The sequence below is a fragment of the Ictalurus furcatus genome, chromosome 13 (genome assembly GCF_023375685.1).
Source record: "Ictalurus furcatus strain D&B chromosome 13, Billie_1.0, whole genome shotgun sequence".
In the NCBI taxonomy this organism is placed as follows: Eukaryota; Metazoa; Chordata; class Actinopteri; order Siluriformes; family Ictaluridae; genus Ictalurus; species Ictalurus furcatus.
The window spans coordinates 16,085,279-16,104,502 of record NC_071267.1 but is presented as its reverse complement, the minus strand read 5'-3'; the positions used below and the strand labels follow the sequence as shown (position 1 = coordinate 16,104,502).

The window sequence follows — 19,224 nt, the reverse complement described above, 5'->3', positions numbered from 1 at the left end:
AAGCGACTTACAGTTGAAACAGAATGCAAGTGAGCAGTTGAGGGTTAAGGGTCTTGTTCAAGGACCCAACATTGACTGCTTGGTTGTGCCAGGATTTGAACTCATCAGTAATCCAATGCTTTAACCACTGCTCTAAACGCTTATGACATCAACGTTTTTTAAGCAGACACACACGGACATTTTCTTCATTTGTTTTATCCCCTACAGAAATCTCACACAAGTCACATATGAATTTTACACACTTTGTACTTTGTCACTGTAATGATTTCATAGGACATGTATTAGGACTGTGACATCACTTGTCAAGTGGCATTGTGTCTGTATAGCACAATAAACAGTATTTTTATACACAGAAAAAACTGCTAGTGACCTTTTTTAATAATACTTGATTATTTTTTTTATCAAAGGTAAAGAAAGCGGTCTTTAGATCTCAGCCCCTGACTTGTACATTGAGCACTTTATAATATAAATTATAGAAATTTAGAGATGATTTAGTCTTAAATATCATGCTCTTGACCAAAAACCCAGGCAACATTTGTATTACCAAAACCAATATACTGTAACATTTGTTTAAGAACAATTTGTATCACTGGCCATCATCTGGCCATCATGGTCATCATTCAGTTGGATTCAGTGTATTATAATCTCAACCAATTTCCCAAAAGATTTGCAAAAGTACGATTGTTCTTAACTTGAATGTTGTAGCACCATATATGGACCTTTGTTCTACACCATTTTTGGGGAACTATGTAAGAAGACTAGGCATGTGACTATAGGTTCCTGATTCGGCTTTGTGAATAAACATTATGTGATCATTTGGAAGTCACCAGATCTTCTGATCCAATGGTATGTTGTAACATGAGGAAGCGCAGAGTATTCTGGGCAAGTTGTTTTGCCCTGTAGTGATGGAGTTTCAGGTTTTGAAAGTGCTGATGGAACTCTCAGGCAGCTACAAAAGCCCCTTCTGCCTCACCAGAACAATCCAGTGTGGAGGTGTATTGTAGAGTCTTTTTGTCCAGGTACAGAGTGGTGGAGCCAGCACAATGTGCGGCCTCTGCCCTTGGTATGGTATAAATGGTGGACCTCCAGAGCAATGCCACTGTTTATTTAACTGTGGATGATGGCAGAGAGGAGGTTTTTGCTACAACTTGTGTGGCTGTTTTTACTGGGTCTTACACTGGAGACAGCTTACACTCATGCCTTCACCCACAGACGCCTCCAGCAGCACAAAATCCTTCAATTGGGTGAGCTGTGAAGTTGTACATTATACAATCTTAAGATAATACAAATACATATACAACAGTTTCTATATTATTTTATATCCACTATGTGCCATTCTGGTACTCACCCTCTAAATGCAGTTTGCTTAAAATTAGGAAATGTTTTTTTATATATATACCTATAGACTGGCCCAAGGAGTGTGGCCTGGCTTACTTCAAACCACACACCACAGAACGCATTGTATCAGGCAATGAAGCCAGACCCCACTCATGGCCATGGCAGGTCTCACTGCAGGTGAGTGACTTTTGAGATATCTAAAATTCATTAAGATGTGATTAAATAAGACTGTAACGTCGGACTTTTGCAATCTGTCACATGCTATAGGTTCGTCCTCGAGGAAGCAAGCACTATCTCCATGTGTGTGGTGGGACCCTGATCCACAAAAACTGGGTGCTCACTGCAGCCCACTGCTTCCAGAAGTAAGAATTAGCAAAGTGTCCTAAAACACAGTGAATTTACTACATGCAAAAGAGTAACATGCCAGTACAATGGGCTCAATTCAAGGTCATGAAAGTAAAACAGTTTACTTTATATAATTATAGTGAATAAAAGCTCTTATCTGCCCCGCATAATATGCAGGCATATTCTGAAAAATGAAGACTTAAAGACTTAGACTTATGACTAATACTGTATAATCAATGAACATGTTAGGGTTGGGGTAAGGGTTAGTTAGTATGTTAGGATGTTCTAATTTCTCCAGTTTCAAAATAGAAATGCAATCTTAGCAATTAAAACTTTATCCAGAAAGAAGTATTAGTAATAAGTAAAATAAGTATATAAGTAAATAAGTTAACCCTTGTTTGTTTGAAAGCCCCACCTTGAATAGCCATGACTGGCACATAATCATACTATCACTACTGGCATATAATCGTACTATCACACATAATCACACATAATCATAAATAATTACTTGATCTGTTCTTCCTCTCTATATCATATTGCATAGGGGTAAAGATGAAGATGCAGGTAATTGGCGTATTGTTTTGGGGAAGCACCAGCTGAAAAAAAGTGAAGCAGTCGAGCGTATTTTCCCTGTGAAGAGAATCTACAGACACGAGCATTTTCGCTACCCAGTGCACAGTGATCTGGACTATGACATAGCTTTGGTTAAAGCAGGCACAGACATCCTGCCCAGCAACTTTATCCGCTACGCCTGCCTGCCGCGCAAGCAGATCAGTCTAAAACCTGGCCATTACTGCTGGGTGACTGGCTGGGGGGACACCCGGGGTACCTGACCTCTCATTTACTACTATCAGAATATTAAAGGAAGGGCATTAAAAAAATCAAGTTTTCAACAGAGGCCATAAATGTTTCATATTATGGCAGCGGTTGCTCTGTTGATTTTGGGCTGTTTGACTGAAGTTTGCTTTTGTGTATTTTTGTGTATCTCAGGTGGGAAAGATAATGTGTCATTGGCTGAGTCACTAAACCAGGCCCGTCTGCCCATCATCGACCACAAAACATGCCGGCAGAAGAAATTTTGGGGAGACCGTGTGAGGGAGTCCATGATCTGTGCTGGCTTTAGAGACACAGGGGGACCTCCTGCTGCCTGCCAGGTAAACAGATCAGGAGATGTCAGGGAGTTAAGGAGTGTTATTAAAATAACTTCTAATGAAAAATGAATTCTAAAGCTCTGAAGAGCTCAGAAAACTGAATGGAATTCGTTGTTACATTTTATATCTACTGCAACTAATACTTTTTATATTTTTGTTTAAAATTGTCACATATACATACTGGAGTACTTGCATACTATGAGGAAATAGATTCATTTAGAAAGTAAACAGGACCTGAATTGTATAAGAACAGTTACCAAGTTGCCATGGTTTCACCTCTGCACTTTTTGTGTTATATGAAGTACCATAAATGATTAAATGACCTGTATTTATCCTATATTTTGGTGCTTACTGGAACTTATGACACATTTCAGGTTTATTTATTTATGCATATTCTGATCAAATGAAGATGTGACTAATATAGTTATAATAATATAATCTAATAATATAAGATACAACCCTAATTCCAAAAAAGTTGGGATGCTGTGTAAAATGTAAAGAAAATGGAATGCAATGATTTGCAAATCTCATAAACCCATATGTTATTCACAATAGAGCATAGAAAACATATTAAATGTTTAAACTGAGGAAATGTACTATTTTAAGGAAAAAATAGTCATTTTGAATTTGATCACCGCAACCCGTCTCAAAAAAGTTGGGATGGGGGCTGGAAAAGTAAGTGTTACTAAAAAGAAACAGCTGGAGAAATATTTTGTAACTAATTTGGTTAATTAATAGAGGCAGATAGACTCTGCATCTCTAAGACACTCTTTTTATACCCAATCATGTTACTGACCTGTTGCCAATTAACCTGCAGCTTTTTGCTATGTATTTAAACAAAATGTTTAAATACATTTAAACATTTTGTAATTTTTAGTAATACTTACTTTTCCAGCTTTTTAGTAACACTTACTTTTCCAGCTTTTTGTTGCCCCCATACCAACTTTTTTGAGAAGTGTTGTTGGCCATCAAATTAAAAATTACCTTATTTTTTCCTTAAAATTGCACATTTCCTCAGTTTAAACATTTCATATGTTTTATATGTTCTATTGTGAATAACATATGGGTTTATGATCTTTGCAAATCATTGCATTCTGTTTTTATTTACATTTTACACAGCGTCCAAACTTTCTTGGAATTGGGGTTGTACACAATCTTTAAAATTTATTTGGATTTATGGGTAATTACCATCAATGTCAAATTCTCTAGTTTCAATCTTAATCTTATTCAGAAAATTAAATTCTTTTTCCTTCCAGGGAGATTCAGGTGGTCCTCTAATGTGTCAGGTGGGCGAGGATCGCTGGGAGGTGCGTGGAGTAGTGAGCTTCGGCCCCGTCGGATGCACAGTGGAAAATAAGCCCAGCGTCTTTACTCGCACTGCTGCTTACATGCCCTGGATTGAGGCCACTCGCATCAGGGACTTCTTTTTCTATTGATCTTCCTGTTTTCAGTAAGCACCAAGTCCAACTCTAAGGGGTATACAATTGTAGAGTGGCCATTAAAAAAAAAATTATGTTGTGTTGTCTGTGTGTTTTTCTTACTATATTACCTCCCAACATAGTTTTTAGACTGATGGTATTCTTAGTCCACGACCTGGTGAACTAGTATCGGGATGTATTTATTGATAGAGACTTCAAAGTACTTCGTTAAGTCGCTCTGGATAAGAGCATCTGCCAAATGCAGTAAATGTAAATAATTCGTACACCTGGCATTGGTTTAGATCCACACTTTCACCCATCCATCTGCCCTGCACTGTACTGAGCTCTGGGAGAGCAGTCAGTCCTCCACTGACATTAACACAGTTTCTGCTGCAGTGTGGATCACTTCAGTGTATTGCTTATGACTGTGCAGCTACCAAGTCCTTACCAGCTTCCTTTAATGGCACGTTGGCTATCACCTTCTATTATCTTTAAAAAAAACAACCACATAATTCAACACAAATCTATTAATAACTGGCATTAGTGTCGATTGTCAATAAAAGATTTGAATTTGACCCAAAACAGCCTGCTGGGATTGTTATTAATGTAATTAATATTTAATAATTAATGTAATGTTCTAAACTCTTACAAGTATATCAGGAAGTATAAAAAAGTGTACAAGTATTCTTCCTAACCTGCTTCAGAAAAAAAAACAAAAAACAAATCACACCTATTGACAGGTCTGAACACTGCTCTCAGACCAAAGATATATTTCAGGCTTATTGTGTGTGGATTAAAAAAATGCCAGCAAAGGCTATATTATACAAGACATACAGACTGATCAAAGAGCAAGGACTCGGGGTTTGTACATAAAAAGCTCAATATACAATCCCAAATGACTTTTTAGGAACACTAAAGAAACTTTTATTCTTTGGCAAAAAAGAAGCTACATGGTTTTCCATGAAACATCCTGGCTACAAATAATTAACAACAGCATCATCTAGTGTTCATATAAATAGCAATTCCTTCATCTTCTGTTACTGCTTTATAATGGTCAGGATTGCAGTGAATCCAGAGCGCATTCCAGGAACGCTGGGAGAGAAGTGAGAACACACCCTTTTTATGGAGAGCACCATATAAAGTGCTGTCCACTAATATTGGCACCCTTGGTAAATATGAGCAAAGAAGGCTGTGAAAATTTGTCTTTATTGTTGAACCTTTCTGCTCTCATGGATATCAAACAATTGCAAACAAAAAATAGGTTTATCAAAAAAATATATATATCTTTGTTAAATATAGGTGTGCAACAATTATTGGCACCCTTTTAGTTAATACTTTGTGCTACCTCCCTTTGCCAAGATAACAGCTCTGAGTCTTCTCCATAATGCCTGATGAGGTTGGAGAATACATGGCAAGGGATCTGAGAACATTCCTCCATACAGAATCTCTCCAGATCCTTAAAATTTCCAGGTCCATGCTGGTGGACTCTCCTATTCAGTTCACCCCACAGGTTTTCTATGGGTTTTAAGTTTTAAGGGGACTGGGATGGCCATGTCAGGACCTTGATTTTGTGGTCAGTAAACCATTTTTGCATTGATTTTTGCATTGATCGAACCACGACCCATTTTAAGCTTTCTGGCAGAAGCAGTCAGGTTTTCATTTAATATTTGTTGATATTTGAGTCCATGATGCCATGTATCCTAACAAAATGTCAGGTCCTCTGGCAGAAAAACAGCCCCAAAACATTAAAGAGCCACCCCCATATTTAACTGTGGGCATGAGGTACTTTTCCATATGGCTATCTCTCTGTGTGCGCCAAAACCACCTCTGGTGTTTATTGCCAAAAAGCTCTATTTTGGTTTCATCTGACCATAGAACCCGAACCCATTTGAAGTTCCAGTAGTGTCTGAGAGTATAGGCTTTTGTCTTGAAATCCTTCCAAACAACTTGTGGTGATGTAGGTGACTTCGGATTGTAGTTTTGAAGACTTTCTGACCCCAAGACTCAACTAACTTCTGCAATTCTCCAGCTGTGATCCTTGAAGATTTTTGACCACTCAAACCATCCTCTTCACAGTGCCTTGAGACAATATAGACACACGTCCAATTCCAGGTTGATTCAGAACATTTCCAGTTGACTGGAACTTCTTAATTACTGCCCTGATGGTGGAAATGGGCATTTTCAATGCTTGTGCTGTTTTCTTATAACCACTTCCCATTTTGTGAAGCTCAACAACTTTTTGCCACCATCACAGCTATATTCCTTGGTCTTACCGATTGTTATGAATGATTAAGGGAATTTTGCCTATGTGTTACCACATATTTATACCCCTATGAAACAGGAAGTCATGGTTGAACAATTTCCTGTTCCTAGTCACCCAGCTGCACTAAAAAAATTATAAAATCAATGGGAATATAATTCAAATATATTTGTCTCTTATGAATTCATAGGGGTGCCAATATTTGTTGCACAACTATATTTAACAAAGATTTTTTGTTGATAAACATGCAATAAACTTGTGTTTGCAATTGTTGATATCCATGAGAGCAGAGTATTTTTGTGAATTTTCTGAGCAAAAGATCAAAAGGTTAAACAATAAAGACAACTTTTCACAGCCTTCTTTGCTCATATTTACCAAGGGTTCCAACATTAGTGGAGGGCACTGTACATTTTGTTTAAATACATTTTAGCTATTTTTATATTCCACAAAATAAATAGCTAGCACCACAACCTTTCGTGGTATCTCAGATGATGTATAATATTATTTGATAGGTAACTTGTTATTCAAAATTATATTACAGACTAAAAGATGTATAACTTAGTAGATTTTCAGGACAAACCTGACCTACTTCTCCTAATGCCAGCACACACACACCTCAGTAATTTTTTTAAGGAGCAGCTTATAAATTTTGTATTTAATATTTGGAAGATTATTACACTAAAATGGAAAGAAACATTATAAACTACTACAAGGACAATAGCTGAAGTGTTATTGACATCTCAAAAGGGAAATTCAGAGTACAGCCTAGATTTCAGTAACCATAACAGGATAACATATTTTATTTGAGTATAGAGTTGAAGACCATTTTGATCTACCTATACACACTTTTCTCTCCTGTCAACATTGAGCCGGATAAACGGTACTATAAGCCCAGTGGCATGGTGAAATCTGTCAAAAGGGTAAAAATCCTTTATAATTACAATTATATATAAAGAACTAGCCTTGGAAGAAGAAATTAAATTAATCATAATGGTGCTTCAGTCAGCCCAGAGATGACCTGCAGAACAACACAGCCTGATATAATTATACATATACATGTATGTCATAAAGATTCACTACATTTGACTTGGCTGAATGCTCTTTTTGATTATAAATACATCACACACCATATACATTTTCAGTGAAGCACATAATAAATATGGTGGTCCAAGGATCCCAAAATTTTGGCCATTCTCTTGCTCGCTTTAATAGGACATGGAACAAGGGAGATAAGGATAGGCTTAGAGTAAAAATGTCCATGGTTTGGTCTCAAGGTCCTCTTCAATAACGTATAGGAGCTGTGCCTTTAAGGTGGTCCCAGTTGTTGTAGAGGGCATATAATCCTGACATGGCTAATCCAAGAAGGCCTCCTCTGGCAACTCCTTTTAGTCCACCTAACACAAACATACACACACATTAGAAACAAGAGAGAAAACATACAAGTGAAATTGCTAAATATTTACATGAAATAATTTTTTTTAAAAACCTCATTGTGTATATACTAGAGCTTTTTCTATAGATACCATTAAGTTGAATTTCACTCACCTGTTGATTTAAACATCATCCCAGTTAACGTGCCAGCAGCTACTGTGTTAATGTCATCTTCAGCTCCTCGGGCCTTTTCTATAGCTACACCAAACACGCTGTACAACAGAGCTGTGGAGAGACAGAGTGGTGATTTCAGTCATGTAGCTTACGCGTGTGCTAATGAAAGTCATATGTATTCTATCTCTCTTCAAAATGCATTGCTTCACATGTCTTACCTACTGATCCTAATGTGTTAGCCCATGACGCTCCCTGCCGTGTGACCATGTTTATTATTCTGGAATACAACACACACGAGTTAATGAAGAATGCCTTCATCTCAGCACTGACTGAATGAACACAGATGCCATGTATCTAAATTAAAACGTTTAATCACATGTTTTCTGCTAAATGAGTACAAGACAAATTTTGACACAAGTGAATGCCTTTTCAAAATGATTTTGGAAAATCTGTTTTTTTAGTTGTCAAAAGTTGCATCAGTTAATCGTTTAAACACAACTGTTATATAGTAGTTTGCATTTAATGTCCAAACAATAGAGAAGCAACTATTGAGGGTTATGAAATAGCCTAGTCAAAGCCTGGACTTGAATCCCATTTAAATGTTGTGGGGGGATTTGAAATGGGCAGTACATGCAAGAAAACCAAAAACATCTTGCAACTGAAAGAATATTGCATGGAAGAGTGATCAAGAATTCCAGCAAGCCTGGTGGACAATTATGCAAAACACCTACAAGAAGTTATTTCTGCTAAAGGGGACAATACTAGATTCTGAGGCCGAGGATGCACTTACTTTTTCCACAGAAGAATATCACATCTATTGATATTTCTGTTGAATAAATGACTGAAAAGGCTAATTTTTCTTGTGGTTTTGTTCAAGTACATCAACTTCATTAATAGGCATGGTTTCAAAAATATTCAAATGTTTGCTTGTCCAAATATGTCAAAAAAGTCAACAATTTCCATGGGGTGTACTTATTTTTTCATATGAATGTCTCTCATAATAAATAGTTTTAGATCTTCAAACAAAATACAACATAAAACAAAGGCAACCTAAGTAAACATACAATACAGTTTTTATTGATTTATTTATTACTGAAGCAAAAATTTTATCCATCTATCACCAATGTGAAAAACTAATTGCTCCCTTAAAACCTGGTTGTGCTACCTTTAGACAACAATTATGGCATCCAAATGCTTCCGATAACTGGAGATCAGTCTTTCAGTTACTTCTAGGATTTATAGGATTTACTCCTATGCTTTGGATCGTTGTCTTGCTGCATAATCCAGTTGTGCTTGAGTTTCAATTTACAAACTGAAGTCCGTATATTTTCCTTTAGGATTTTCTGGTAGAGAGCAGAATTCATGTTTCCATCAATTATTGGAAGTTGCCCAGGCCCTGAAGCAGCAAAGCATCCCCACACCATCACACTTCCACCACCATGCTATGATGTTCTTTTTGTGAAATTTGGCTGTACGCCAGATGTTATGGGACCCCTGTCTTACAAACAGTTCCACAGAACATTCTCCCAAAAGGTTTGAGGATCATCAAGGTCATACGAGCCTTCAATGCCCTTCTGGGTGAGCAGTGGTTTTCACCTCACTACACTTCCATGGATGCCATTGACATTTGCCCAGTATCTTTCTGATAGTGGAGACATGAACAGTGACCTTTAGTGATGCAAGAGAGGTATGTAGTTCCTTTGATGCTGTCCTTGGATGAGTAGTTGCTGTGCTCTTGGGAGAAATTTTGGAAGGTTGGCCACTTCTGGGAAGGTTCACTACTGTGCAGAGTTTTTCCATTTGGAAATAATGGCTCTCTCTGTGGTTGTTTGGAATTCCAGAGCCATTGAAATAGCTTTGTAACCCTTCCCAGATTGATGTATTTCAATCACCTTCTTCTTCTTCATCATTTCTGTAATTTCTTTCAATGTTGGCATAGTGTGTTACTGGGTAAGACCTTTTAACCAACTTCATGCTGTTGAAAAAGTTCTATTTAAGTGTTGATTTGATTGAACAGGGTTTGCAGTAATCAGGCCTGGTTGTGTCTAGTCCAGCTGAACCCCATTATGAATGCAGTTTCATAGATTTGGGGAATTAGTAACTACAGGGACAAATACATTTTCACACAGGCCCAGTTGGCATTGGATAACTTTTTTGCTTCAATAAAAATCATTTAAACTGAATTTTGTGTTTACTCAGGTTGCCTTTATCTTAGATTTTGTTTTAATTTCTGAAACAATTTAGTATGAGATATACAACCCCAATTCCAAAAAAGTTTGGACAGTATGGAAAATAAATATTTAAACAAAAAATGTATAAAGATAAGGTATTTGATCTTTTATCTAATCAACTGCATAATTTTTTGAAGGTAAACATTTATTTTGAAACTGATCCATGCAACACGTTACAAAAAAATTGGGACAGGGTAGTTTAGGACCAATAGCGATGCGAGAAGTTGAAATAAATAGGTGATGTGAAACAGGTGAGGAAATCGTCTAATCATAGTGTATATAAGGACCTCCAAAAAAGGCCTAGCCCTTCAACAGCAAGGATGGGTCAAGGCTCGCCAATCTGCCAACAGATGCGTCAGCGAATAATCCAACACTTTGAGAACATTCCCCAAATACAAATCTGAAGGATTTTGGACATTTCACCTTCTACAGTGCACAATATAATTACAAGATTCAAGGAATCTGATCAAATCTCTGTGCGTAAAGGGCAAGGCTGAAAACCACTACTGAATCCGTGTGATCTCTGATCCCTCAGATGTCACTGTCTTAAAAACCATCATGAGTCTGTAATGGATATCCTGGCATGGGTTCGGGAATACTTTGGCAAACCTTTGGCATCAACATCATTTGCCACTGCATCCACAGATGCAAGTTAAGGCTTTACTATGCAAAGCAGAAGCCATACATCAACACTGTCCAGATGCGCCGCCGACTTCTCTGGGCTCGGGCTCACCTGAGATGGACAATAGCACAGTGGAATCGTGTTTTGTGGTCCGACGAGCCAATATTTCAAACAGTTTTTGGACAAACCAGCCGTCATGTTCTCCGGGCCAAAGAGGAAAAGGACCATCCATGCTGTTATCAGCGTCAGGTCCAAAAGCCGGCATCTGTCTTGGTATGGGTGTGTGTCAGTGCCAATGGCATGGGTAACTTGTACATCTGTGAGGGCACCATTAATGCAGAACGATATGTACACATTTTGGAGCGACATATGCTGCCATCCAGAGCAGGACAACTCCAAACCACATTCTATTCACATAATACAGAGCGAAATAAATTTTTCAAATCTCTATTTTTGCATTTGTCGTACTGTCCCAACTTTTTCGGAATTGTAGTTGTACACAAAAACAGAAGAAATCAGGATTGGGGAAATACTTTTTCACAGCACTGTAAATACGGCAGTTGTATCTTTATGAAATCATGTTTTATTTCATTCAGTGCTTTGTTCAGATGTGTTCTTTCTCAGGCACATGACTCAAGTAAGTGGTTCTGGTCAAAAAATTTTCATATGAAAACAAGCTTTTAATTTAATTTAGATTTTTTTCTTTCACTAAAAAAACATCAGCCACACTTTCAGAGCTTTATAAACTCACAAATAAATCAGTCATCATAGCGACTGAGAAGATTAAGTAGGTTAAGCCAATTTCAGTATTACATCATGTGTTGTATGCAATGTCAGATTTCCACACTTACTGTACATTTCTGGGTTTTGACCATGCCATATCTCTGGTCTCCTTCAGGCCCAGACGAAGTCCGTTCAGCGTTCCGAAAGCAGCACCTAAAAGACATTAGACACACTCCTTCAAATACCAGTGCTCCCTACAGGTGACCACTGAAGAAACGGGCCATACAAAAAGAGCATTTCACCAGTCATGCAGGACCCTCCGATGGTGAAGAAGGCTAGTTCAAAGCGGCCACGAGTTTTGTTTGCTCCAGTTGGCAATATAAATTCATCTGTATCCTAAGAGATAGACAGATAGAAAAACAAACTCTCACTTTGTACGTCAGTGTGTTTACTTTAGCAGGCCTATAAATATAATGTAAATGTTAACGAAAACGTCACATTAAAAAACAGGATAAATAAAGTATGATGATGACTGATTGCACAAACCTGCAAAAGGTAGCGAGGGTCAACATTAAGGTAGGGCGAGATCGGGTTCATTCCAGTCACTGAGAATTAAAAGGACATGATTAAAACACACATACAAAACTGAATTTTACCATGTGTCTACATGGGTACGGTTGTGGATGTCACTAAAGTGATGTCACCAATAAATTACTGCTTTTACAGTTCAATCACGTGTTAATGGCCATAACAGATCTCTACATATGCAACACGAGGTAGTTTCCCTTGTCAATCAAACATTTTAATCATTAATCATGATTTTGCACCTTTACTTTGGTTGCTAGTTTAGTGTATTTTAGGTCTTCTTTATACTACTTAGAGTGCAAACCAATTTTGTATTTTTTTTTCTGTACTTGTTGTATGATGACAAACATTTAATTTATTATTATTTTTATTATTATTATTATTAGGAGTAGTAGTAGTATACTCTTAGGCAAAAAAAGGGGGGAAAGTCCCAAACAACAAAATAATACGCTTTTAATGGTCTTAACAACAAATAATTGGTCAAGAAATTTTCCCTTTTGTGGGTTTAATGGTTATGATACACGCTATAATAATAAAAACCACACAGGATTCGATAATCGGTGCTCGTGTCCCCAAGCTGCAGTGGACATACAGCAAGGAATTGTGGGATTTCATAAGGCACTGAACATTCTGCACTATGCTTTTAGACATGACTGAAAATGGTGCGATTTCGGACACAGGCTAAGGCTTCTTTATCTAATGTAACAAAATAAACGCACATAGCCTGTTAAACCAATGTTTTAACCAAGGTAAAAATAAACAATTCTCGACTTACATGGTACTCCAGCTAGCGACGTGTTCGAATACTCAGAGGCTCCACCACCAAAAATGCCACCAAATCCTCCTTTATAGGCGCCTGATCCCGGAGTGTTGTTATCCATGATCCCACGATGACAGGCCAAAGCAAACTAACCTGATGAGATGAAACTAATGCTAACGTTAGCTACAGCTAGCTATGTGAGGAAAACAGACTCCTTACAAGTGGAGGCAACAGTGCCTTTCAGCGACTTTATATAGAGTCAATGACTCTCCTTTTTAAATTAGATGCCGAATATGTAATGATATAGTTAAAAGACGAGTTATTTTTGTTCGCCGGTTGTGTGGAACATCATCTCTGACCTCCACCACGATGAGCTGTCGGAAAACGGAAGGACATCACACTGCCGTAAATTTACTTAGATACGGGTTAGATGCGCGACACTCTAGAATTCAGAATTCTATAATTCTCCACGACTGTGTCAGGTTTAGTCAGTTGCATTCTTTGGTCTTACAATGAAATGAAGTTCATGAAATATGTCGCTGTGGGAAATCTAGGCTTGCTTTTTTGTTACATTACTATTTCTTTCATAATATTTTACGACACTTCACGACAGTTTGTACATGAGGTATCGACACCGCCCACTTCAGACACCTACCGTTACAGCTGGTAGCCCACAGTTGCGTGTAAAAGTTGAGCTGCAAACAGTAAAAATAAGGCTCTTGGTTTCTGATTTAAAAATTTTACTCTACAGTTGATCTATAAAACAGAAATCCGTGTTAACTTAATTGTGTTTTATTACTGAAAACAGGAGTTATTATCATGCAGCAGCTGTCATCGCAGGCGGTTCAGGGGCGGGGTTACACTTTCTTACGCCCATAAATTTGTTGGAGGAGGGGGTGTTTGTTTTTGTTTGTTTGTTTGGTTGGTTGGTTGATCGGTTTTTCATATATTTTAATACTGGCGACATTTTCTGGTTATAAGATAGCATATCAAAATATGCTATCTGCACTTTTACAATGAAAGCATTTATTATTATTATTATTATTATTATTATTATTATTATTATTATTGTTGTTGTTGTTGTTGTTGTTGTTATTGTTGTTTTTATCACCATTTTTATATTTTTGTCCAAATTATAGTACTGTAGTTCACAAGCCATTCACATGAACTCTGCTGTGTCAATGTAGGTTCCTAAATACTCTTAAAGGATGAAAGCAAAGTATTCTGGGACTGATTTGGTAAACTGAAACCCAGTCAGCTCTGTGTCAAGTCTGTCACACCTACAGTTTGTTTATTGTGTCACAGTGGGTGCAGTATCAGGGGTAAGTGGCTCCGCACGGGTGACAGGACTGACCTTAGCACTACCCTTGCTTATCATTACTATCTCACAAGCATGCATCTTCATTAACCTCTGTTAATTTACTGGAATGTGGGTAATTTTAGACATCTAATGACTTAAAGATTCTTGTTTTGTATTGAAGGAATGAAAAGGTAAAACAGGCTTAGAATTTTAAGCAGGAAACCAGCATAATATAAGATCTAAAACAGAAAATATCAAGCTGGAGAAGGGAATGAAAACATCAAAGATTTTATGGATACCATAACCAAATTGGGAGTGGGGTGTAATTAATATGTTAATTAATTAACACTTTACCATAGTTGTGATACCTTTAATCATATTAGCACATCTATAAAACCACAATATATTTCTCATTTCTTGAGACTTGTTTGGCGTTAAACACTAGATGGCGGTCATGAGCTAATTAAAAGTTTTGGATTGCTGAAAATTGTTTAACGTCAGGGGGGGGGTGAATCTAGTTTATTCAAACAACAAAATTATTTACATTTATTATATTAAAAACCAAAAAAACAAACAGTGGTTTTATAGAGGAAACACTACACTTTTGTCCTGCATATTTGAGTGTTGTCCCTGCTCAAACACAACAACTTCGATTCAGGAAGTGCTGTTAATTAGCTGAATATTGTGATCAGCGGTGTTGGGAGCAGGAAGAACACTTAAATAGGCAGGACAGAGGGAACTCCAGGACTAGGGTTAGAAACCTCTGCTGTAGACTAATGATGGTAATCTCTGGAAGCTGCATTGCATTGTGGGAGAAATGTCTGTTTGACTTCAGTCTCTATCAGTCACTATGGCTGTTTAAGTCCTGCTTTTTTTTTTTTTTTCCTTCTTTTCCACTATTTGAGGTGGAGCAATAACATTTGCCATTGTTGTTATTCTGTGAGCTCAGACTTCCTGGCATCCACACTAAATTATCCAGGGCTTTCTGTGGGAGCAGAAATGGCTCAGTGTTCCCCAACAAAAAGGCCATTGAGAGCCAGTGGAAGGCCTCCCATGGGCACCCACGCTGCTGAACATACTAAATCGCTGCAGTGGAGATAGAGAAACAGCTCCCTGCGGGAAATGGCTGCAGCGGGAAACAAGTGTGATGCCGTTACACATAATTATCTGACAATATTTATTTTTCATTATCAGTGGTTTTTCTTTTTTCACATTTTATAATTTGTACTTACTTGCTGATATTCTTCTTTATGTGCAAACTCAAGCTCAACAAAGCCTGTTTGATATATACAAATGGACACACACACACACACACACACACACACACACACACACACACACACACACACCAATAGTACCCCAAAGGGACAAGGTTACCATGGTGACATGAAAGCTGTGCAATGCCTCTGTACTTGAAAATGCTTTGGACAAGATGAGAAGAAGACACAAAGGGGCTTTTTACAAAGCTTATCTGAAATCTTTAAGAACTTCACATCTTCGAGCTTTCTGTAGTTCATGCTTAATTATGTCATGTCTGGGAAAGATATGAACACAAATAAATGGCCATTTGGGCATTTTGTTATAGCCATGCAGCTGTCATACTTGTTACTGGCATAATTCCTGATGATGATGATCTTGATGATTAGGTGCTAAATTGTCATTTGTACTATACATGTACTTGGTCAAATTCATATACTTTACAAGTTTCCAGTTATATTTCAGGTGAAATGTCACTTTAATGAGTCTGAAAGTGTTCAGTTTATAATAATTTTTCTTTCTTTCTTTTCAATTTTTATTTTTTATTTTATTTTATTTTTTAAATAATGCAGCATTGAGCACATGCAACTTTTTAACAGAATATCCATTACTTGTTTTGTGTGATTCATGAGCTCCTGTAGACTATTGGACACTGACTGCAGTTGCTTGTTTCCCACTAGGTTTGGGCAGTATCCAGGACTGAGGAGCCTGTGTGGGGGTCCAGACTGGAGCCAGACTGCTGATTTCCCCCCTCCTAAGAGTGGGCAGGAAGTGCAAGATGAGGAGAGGAAGAGGAGTGAAGTATACAGAGAGGAATGGGATATAGACCAGCATGCAGCAGCACCCTGCTGCTCCAACCCATCTTGTTTCATGTGTTTATAGCTGCGTGTTTATCTCATGCATTTTAATTCTATTCAGGAATAAAGATAAGTGGATACCTCAGAATTCAGTAATGTGTGAATTCAGTCAGAACATTTCTCGTCTATTTTTCTGTTTAGTATTGGGTGATGTCGTTTATATAATGAGTTTATAACCGTTTCAGGGAGAACTAAGACATATGAATGTTACAGGAGCCCTTATGATGTGAAACAAATTTCCAGACCCAATTATTTAATAATAATAATAATAATAATAATAATAATAATAATAATAATAATAAAATAAATAAAATAAAAAACCTGACTCTGGCTCTTACACCTCTACTCTACACTTTGCTTCTCTAGAACTCAACTATAAATCTTGCGTGGTAGCACTACTTGTATTGTTCAATATATATATATTTTTTATCACGTTATTTTTTGTAAATATTTTCCTATTTTTATTCAAATTTCAGTTAGATTCAAGTTAACATTATTTATATTTGTCTTGAAATTTAAACCCATTCAGTGACCAGTCATGCATAACTAAAAATAACTAAACAACTGTGCAACATTTTAATAGTAGTTGACAGCGAGATATATATATTTTTATCAGATTTTTTGGAAATACATTACAGACCCCTGGGATAACCTGGCCCTCACTGTAAGAATCATGGCTTTATATACAGTATATAAGTACATATATGTACATTCAGCAATTTGGGGATTGATGCACTTGATTCTCAGATCTTGAGAATCTGAGAACACTAAGACAATTAAATAGTGATGCTTTCCTGTCTTACATAAAACAGAAGATATCTGGGAGAAGAGTGTGTGTGTGTGTGTGTGTGTGTGTGTGTGTGCGCGCGCGCTTGTGGAAAGAGCTATCTCACACAATAGAGAGGAAGTGTTCCTCGAAGCACGAGAGCATACCGCACCCACTCCATATCCTCCTGCTGGACATGTCTTCTTTGGGTTCATTGTTTTAAACCACTGTTTGAGTTCTAACAACCATCGTTTCCATTAGACCACAAATCTCACACATACAGACACTCCTATCTCCTGATACTAAAACAGTGGATCACTCAAACAATAAATATTTCATTAAGTGTATGCTCTTGCACCTGATTAATTTGAAATAGTCCATTTAAGTGACAGTTCTTAAACGTGCAGTACATAAATGCAAATAGAAAAATATAAATATATGGTACAAGGATTTCATGCACAAAGAATTGAATACAATTCAAACAGAGTTCCTGTTTGGCTAAAGGGTGAAGGGTGGAGATGGGATGATGTCCTCGGTCATATCAGATCATTAGACAGGGAAGGAAGGAAGGAAGAGGAAGGAGGTAAGGAAACAGCTTCTATTTTTATTTAGAGGGTCAGAGGCTCTTGAGCATGTTTGTGAGTAGGAAGGTCACATGCTAGGGGAAAGTGTGCATGTGTGTCTACATAACCACCCAAACCTTCATCCTGGCCCATTACCCGCTCATTAAACTAGCCTCCTGTGTTGTGCATCATTATTTGGGTGTTTGTGTGACTTGGACATGGTGAGCTGAAAGGTCTCATACAGAGCTGAAGAGTAAAACGGATAGGAGGAGGCATTAGATACTGAACAAGAGCAGAAGTAGCCGGGATTTTAATGATAGCTTACAGAGATGGAGAAAGAGGAAGAAAAGACAAGACAGAAAAGACGTCTTACATGGCAGCTAGCAATTTGTGTGAGAGAGGACTCGTTTGCCACACAGCATGATGTTTAGCAAATAGGTTTCTTTCTGTAGGACTTAATGAATCTTTTTAATGTTTTTTTGTGTGTGCAGCCATTATTTCTTTCTGCTGATCAGGGTTTTGCAGTATGTTTGTGTGACTCTCAAAGGAAGAACACACATCTAAAAATTGCTGGCACTGTGGTATTAGGGGAAAGAGAGTTTGCAGAGAATAAACTTATCAACCTGTCAACTTACCTGTGCTAGAAAAGCCAGAGAAAATGGAAGGAATCTTTTAAAATAGTCCTACATTTCCATTGGATATGCTTAGTAAAGAATGCTAGCTAGCACCACTAATCATACAAACAAACAAATAATAACAACCATTTCTCCCTTGAGAGATTATACTTACTTAAAGCCAAAATTCAGAGTGATTGTGGCTTCACGGAGAGAGTCTAGAACTGAGGACAGAATAAAGATGTTTTCTCCACGTGTCTTCCTTATAGAAAGTCATTGAAATGGATTATTTAAAGTAACAGTTACAAAGTAATGTAGTGTACTAGAGAGCTGAACATATGAGGAAAACACTAGATGATGGGTGTGGTACTGGATTTACCATATAAAAATCAATATAATACATGCTGATGTCATTTTGGTTTCCTGGCTGTGTGAAATTATTTTACTCCCCAATCTCCTACTTCAAAACTTGGAAACAGTTTGATTCACATCTGTGCTCCAGTGAGTCTCTGACTGTGGTGAGCAGTGTATCCTACAGCTCTTTAGTGTGTAACTAAAACTGAGCTAATGAGCAAACAGTAATGATGGAAAGCACACACAGATGATAAGTGGTAAGAAGTAAAGGACAGCAGATTTGTGCCATGTGAGTAAGTTTTTGCAAAGCTTAACCAAGTATACTGTTTTTCTTTCCCTCGGTTCTCTTCTTTTACCAACCACTTTCATTTTCTACAATATGCAGTGGGGTATGATATTTTGCAGCTGCTGATACACCCATAAGACAGCCTAAAAAGTTCAAACTGCCATCAGCTACAAACTATGCCTGCTGTAACCCTAGGTAAGATTAGTATGTGTATTGGCACAAAGCACAAGAGAAAGAGCGACAAAGTTA

General features: G+C 37.5%; 2 protein-coding genes and 1 long non-coding RNA gene across 3 annotated transcripts; 2 read left to right on the top strand and 1 right to left on the bottom strand.

Annotated features, from left to right (window-relative positions):
• Positions 1-1,044: 1,044 nt before the first annotated feature.
• Positions 1,045-4,473, top strand: zgc:112285 (uncharacterized protein LOC561476 homolog). Its single transcript, XM_053639175.1, has 6 exons — positions 1,045-1,244; positions 1,406-1,515; positions 1,627-1,700; positions 2,228-2,508; positions 2,674-2,837; positions 4,091-4,473. The coding sequence occupies exons 1-6, from the start codon at positions 1,118-1,120 to the stop codon at positions 4,268-4,270; spliced, it is 936 nt and encodes a 311-aa protein (XP_053495150.1). The 5' UTR covers positions 1,045-1,117; the 3' UTR covers positions 4,271-4,473.
• A 2,814-nt stretch (positions 4,474-7,287) lies between these two features.
• Positions 7,288-13,380, bottom strand: timm23a (translocase of inner mitochondrial membrane 23 homolog a (yeast)). Its single transcript, XM_053639176.1, has 7 exons — positions 12,994-13,380; positions 12,180-12,238; positions 11,936-12,029; positions 11,762-11,846; positions 8,276-8,334; positions 8,058-8,168; positions 7,288-7,906 (listed from the first exon to the last, which is right to left on the bottom strand). Exons 1-7 carry the CDS (start codon positions 13,097-13,099, stop codon positions 7,794-7,796), a joined length of 627 nt encoding a protein of 208 aa, XP_053495151.1. The 5' UTR covers positions 13,100-13,380; the 3' UTR covers positions 7,288-7,793.
• Positions 13,381-13,630: 250 nt separating this feature from the next.
• LOC128616572 (uncharacterized) lies at positions 13,631-16,626 on the top strand. Its single transcript, XR_008387458.1, has 3 exons — positions 13,631-14,300; positions 15,228-15,420; positions 16,216-16,626. It is a non-coding gene; the product is annotated as an uncharacterized LOC128616572 (long non-coding RNA).
• Positions 16,627-19,224: the final 2,598 nt, after the last annotated feature.

Bases quoted from the DNA above. Each gene is read 5' to 3' on its own strand.
- zgc:112285 (XM_053639175.1), top strand. From the start codon at position 1,118: ATGATGGCAGAGAGGAGGTTTTTGCTACAACTTGTGTGGCTGTTTTTA. The intron at 1,245-1,405 runs GTGAGCTGTGAA...ATATACCTATAG, and splicing joins GCACAAAATCCTTCAATTGG to ACTGGCCCAAGGAGTGTGGC. The intron at 1,701-2,227 runs GTAAGAATTAGC...CATATTGCATAG, and splicing joins GCAGCCCACTGCTTCCAGAA to GGGTAAAGATGAAGATGCAG.
- timm23a (XM_053639176.1), bottom strand. From the start codon at position 13,099: ATGGATAACAACACTCCGGGATCAGGCGCCTATAAAGGAGGATTTGGT. The intron at 12,030-12,179 runs GTTTGTGCAATC...TCTATCTCTTAG, and splicing joins ACCCTCGCTACCTTTTGCAG to GATACAGATGAATTTATATT. The intron at 11,847-11,935 runs GTGAAATGCTCT...AATGTCTTTTAG, and splicing joins CGGAGGGTCCTGCATGACTG to GTGCTGCTTTCGGAACGCTG.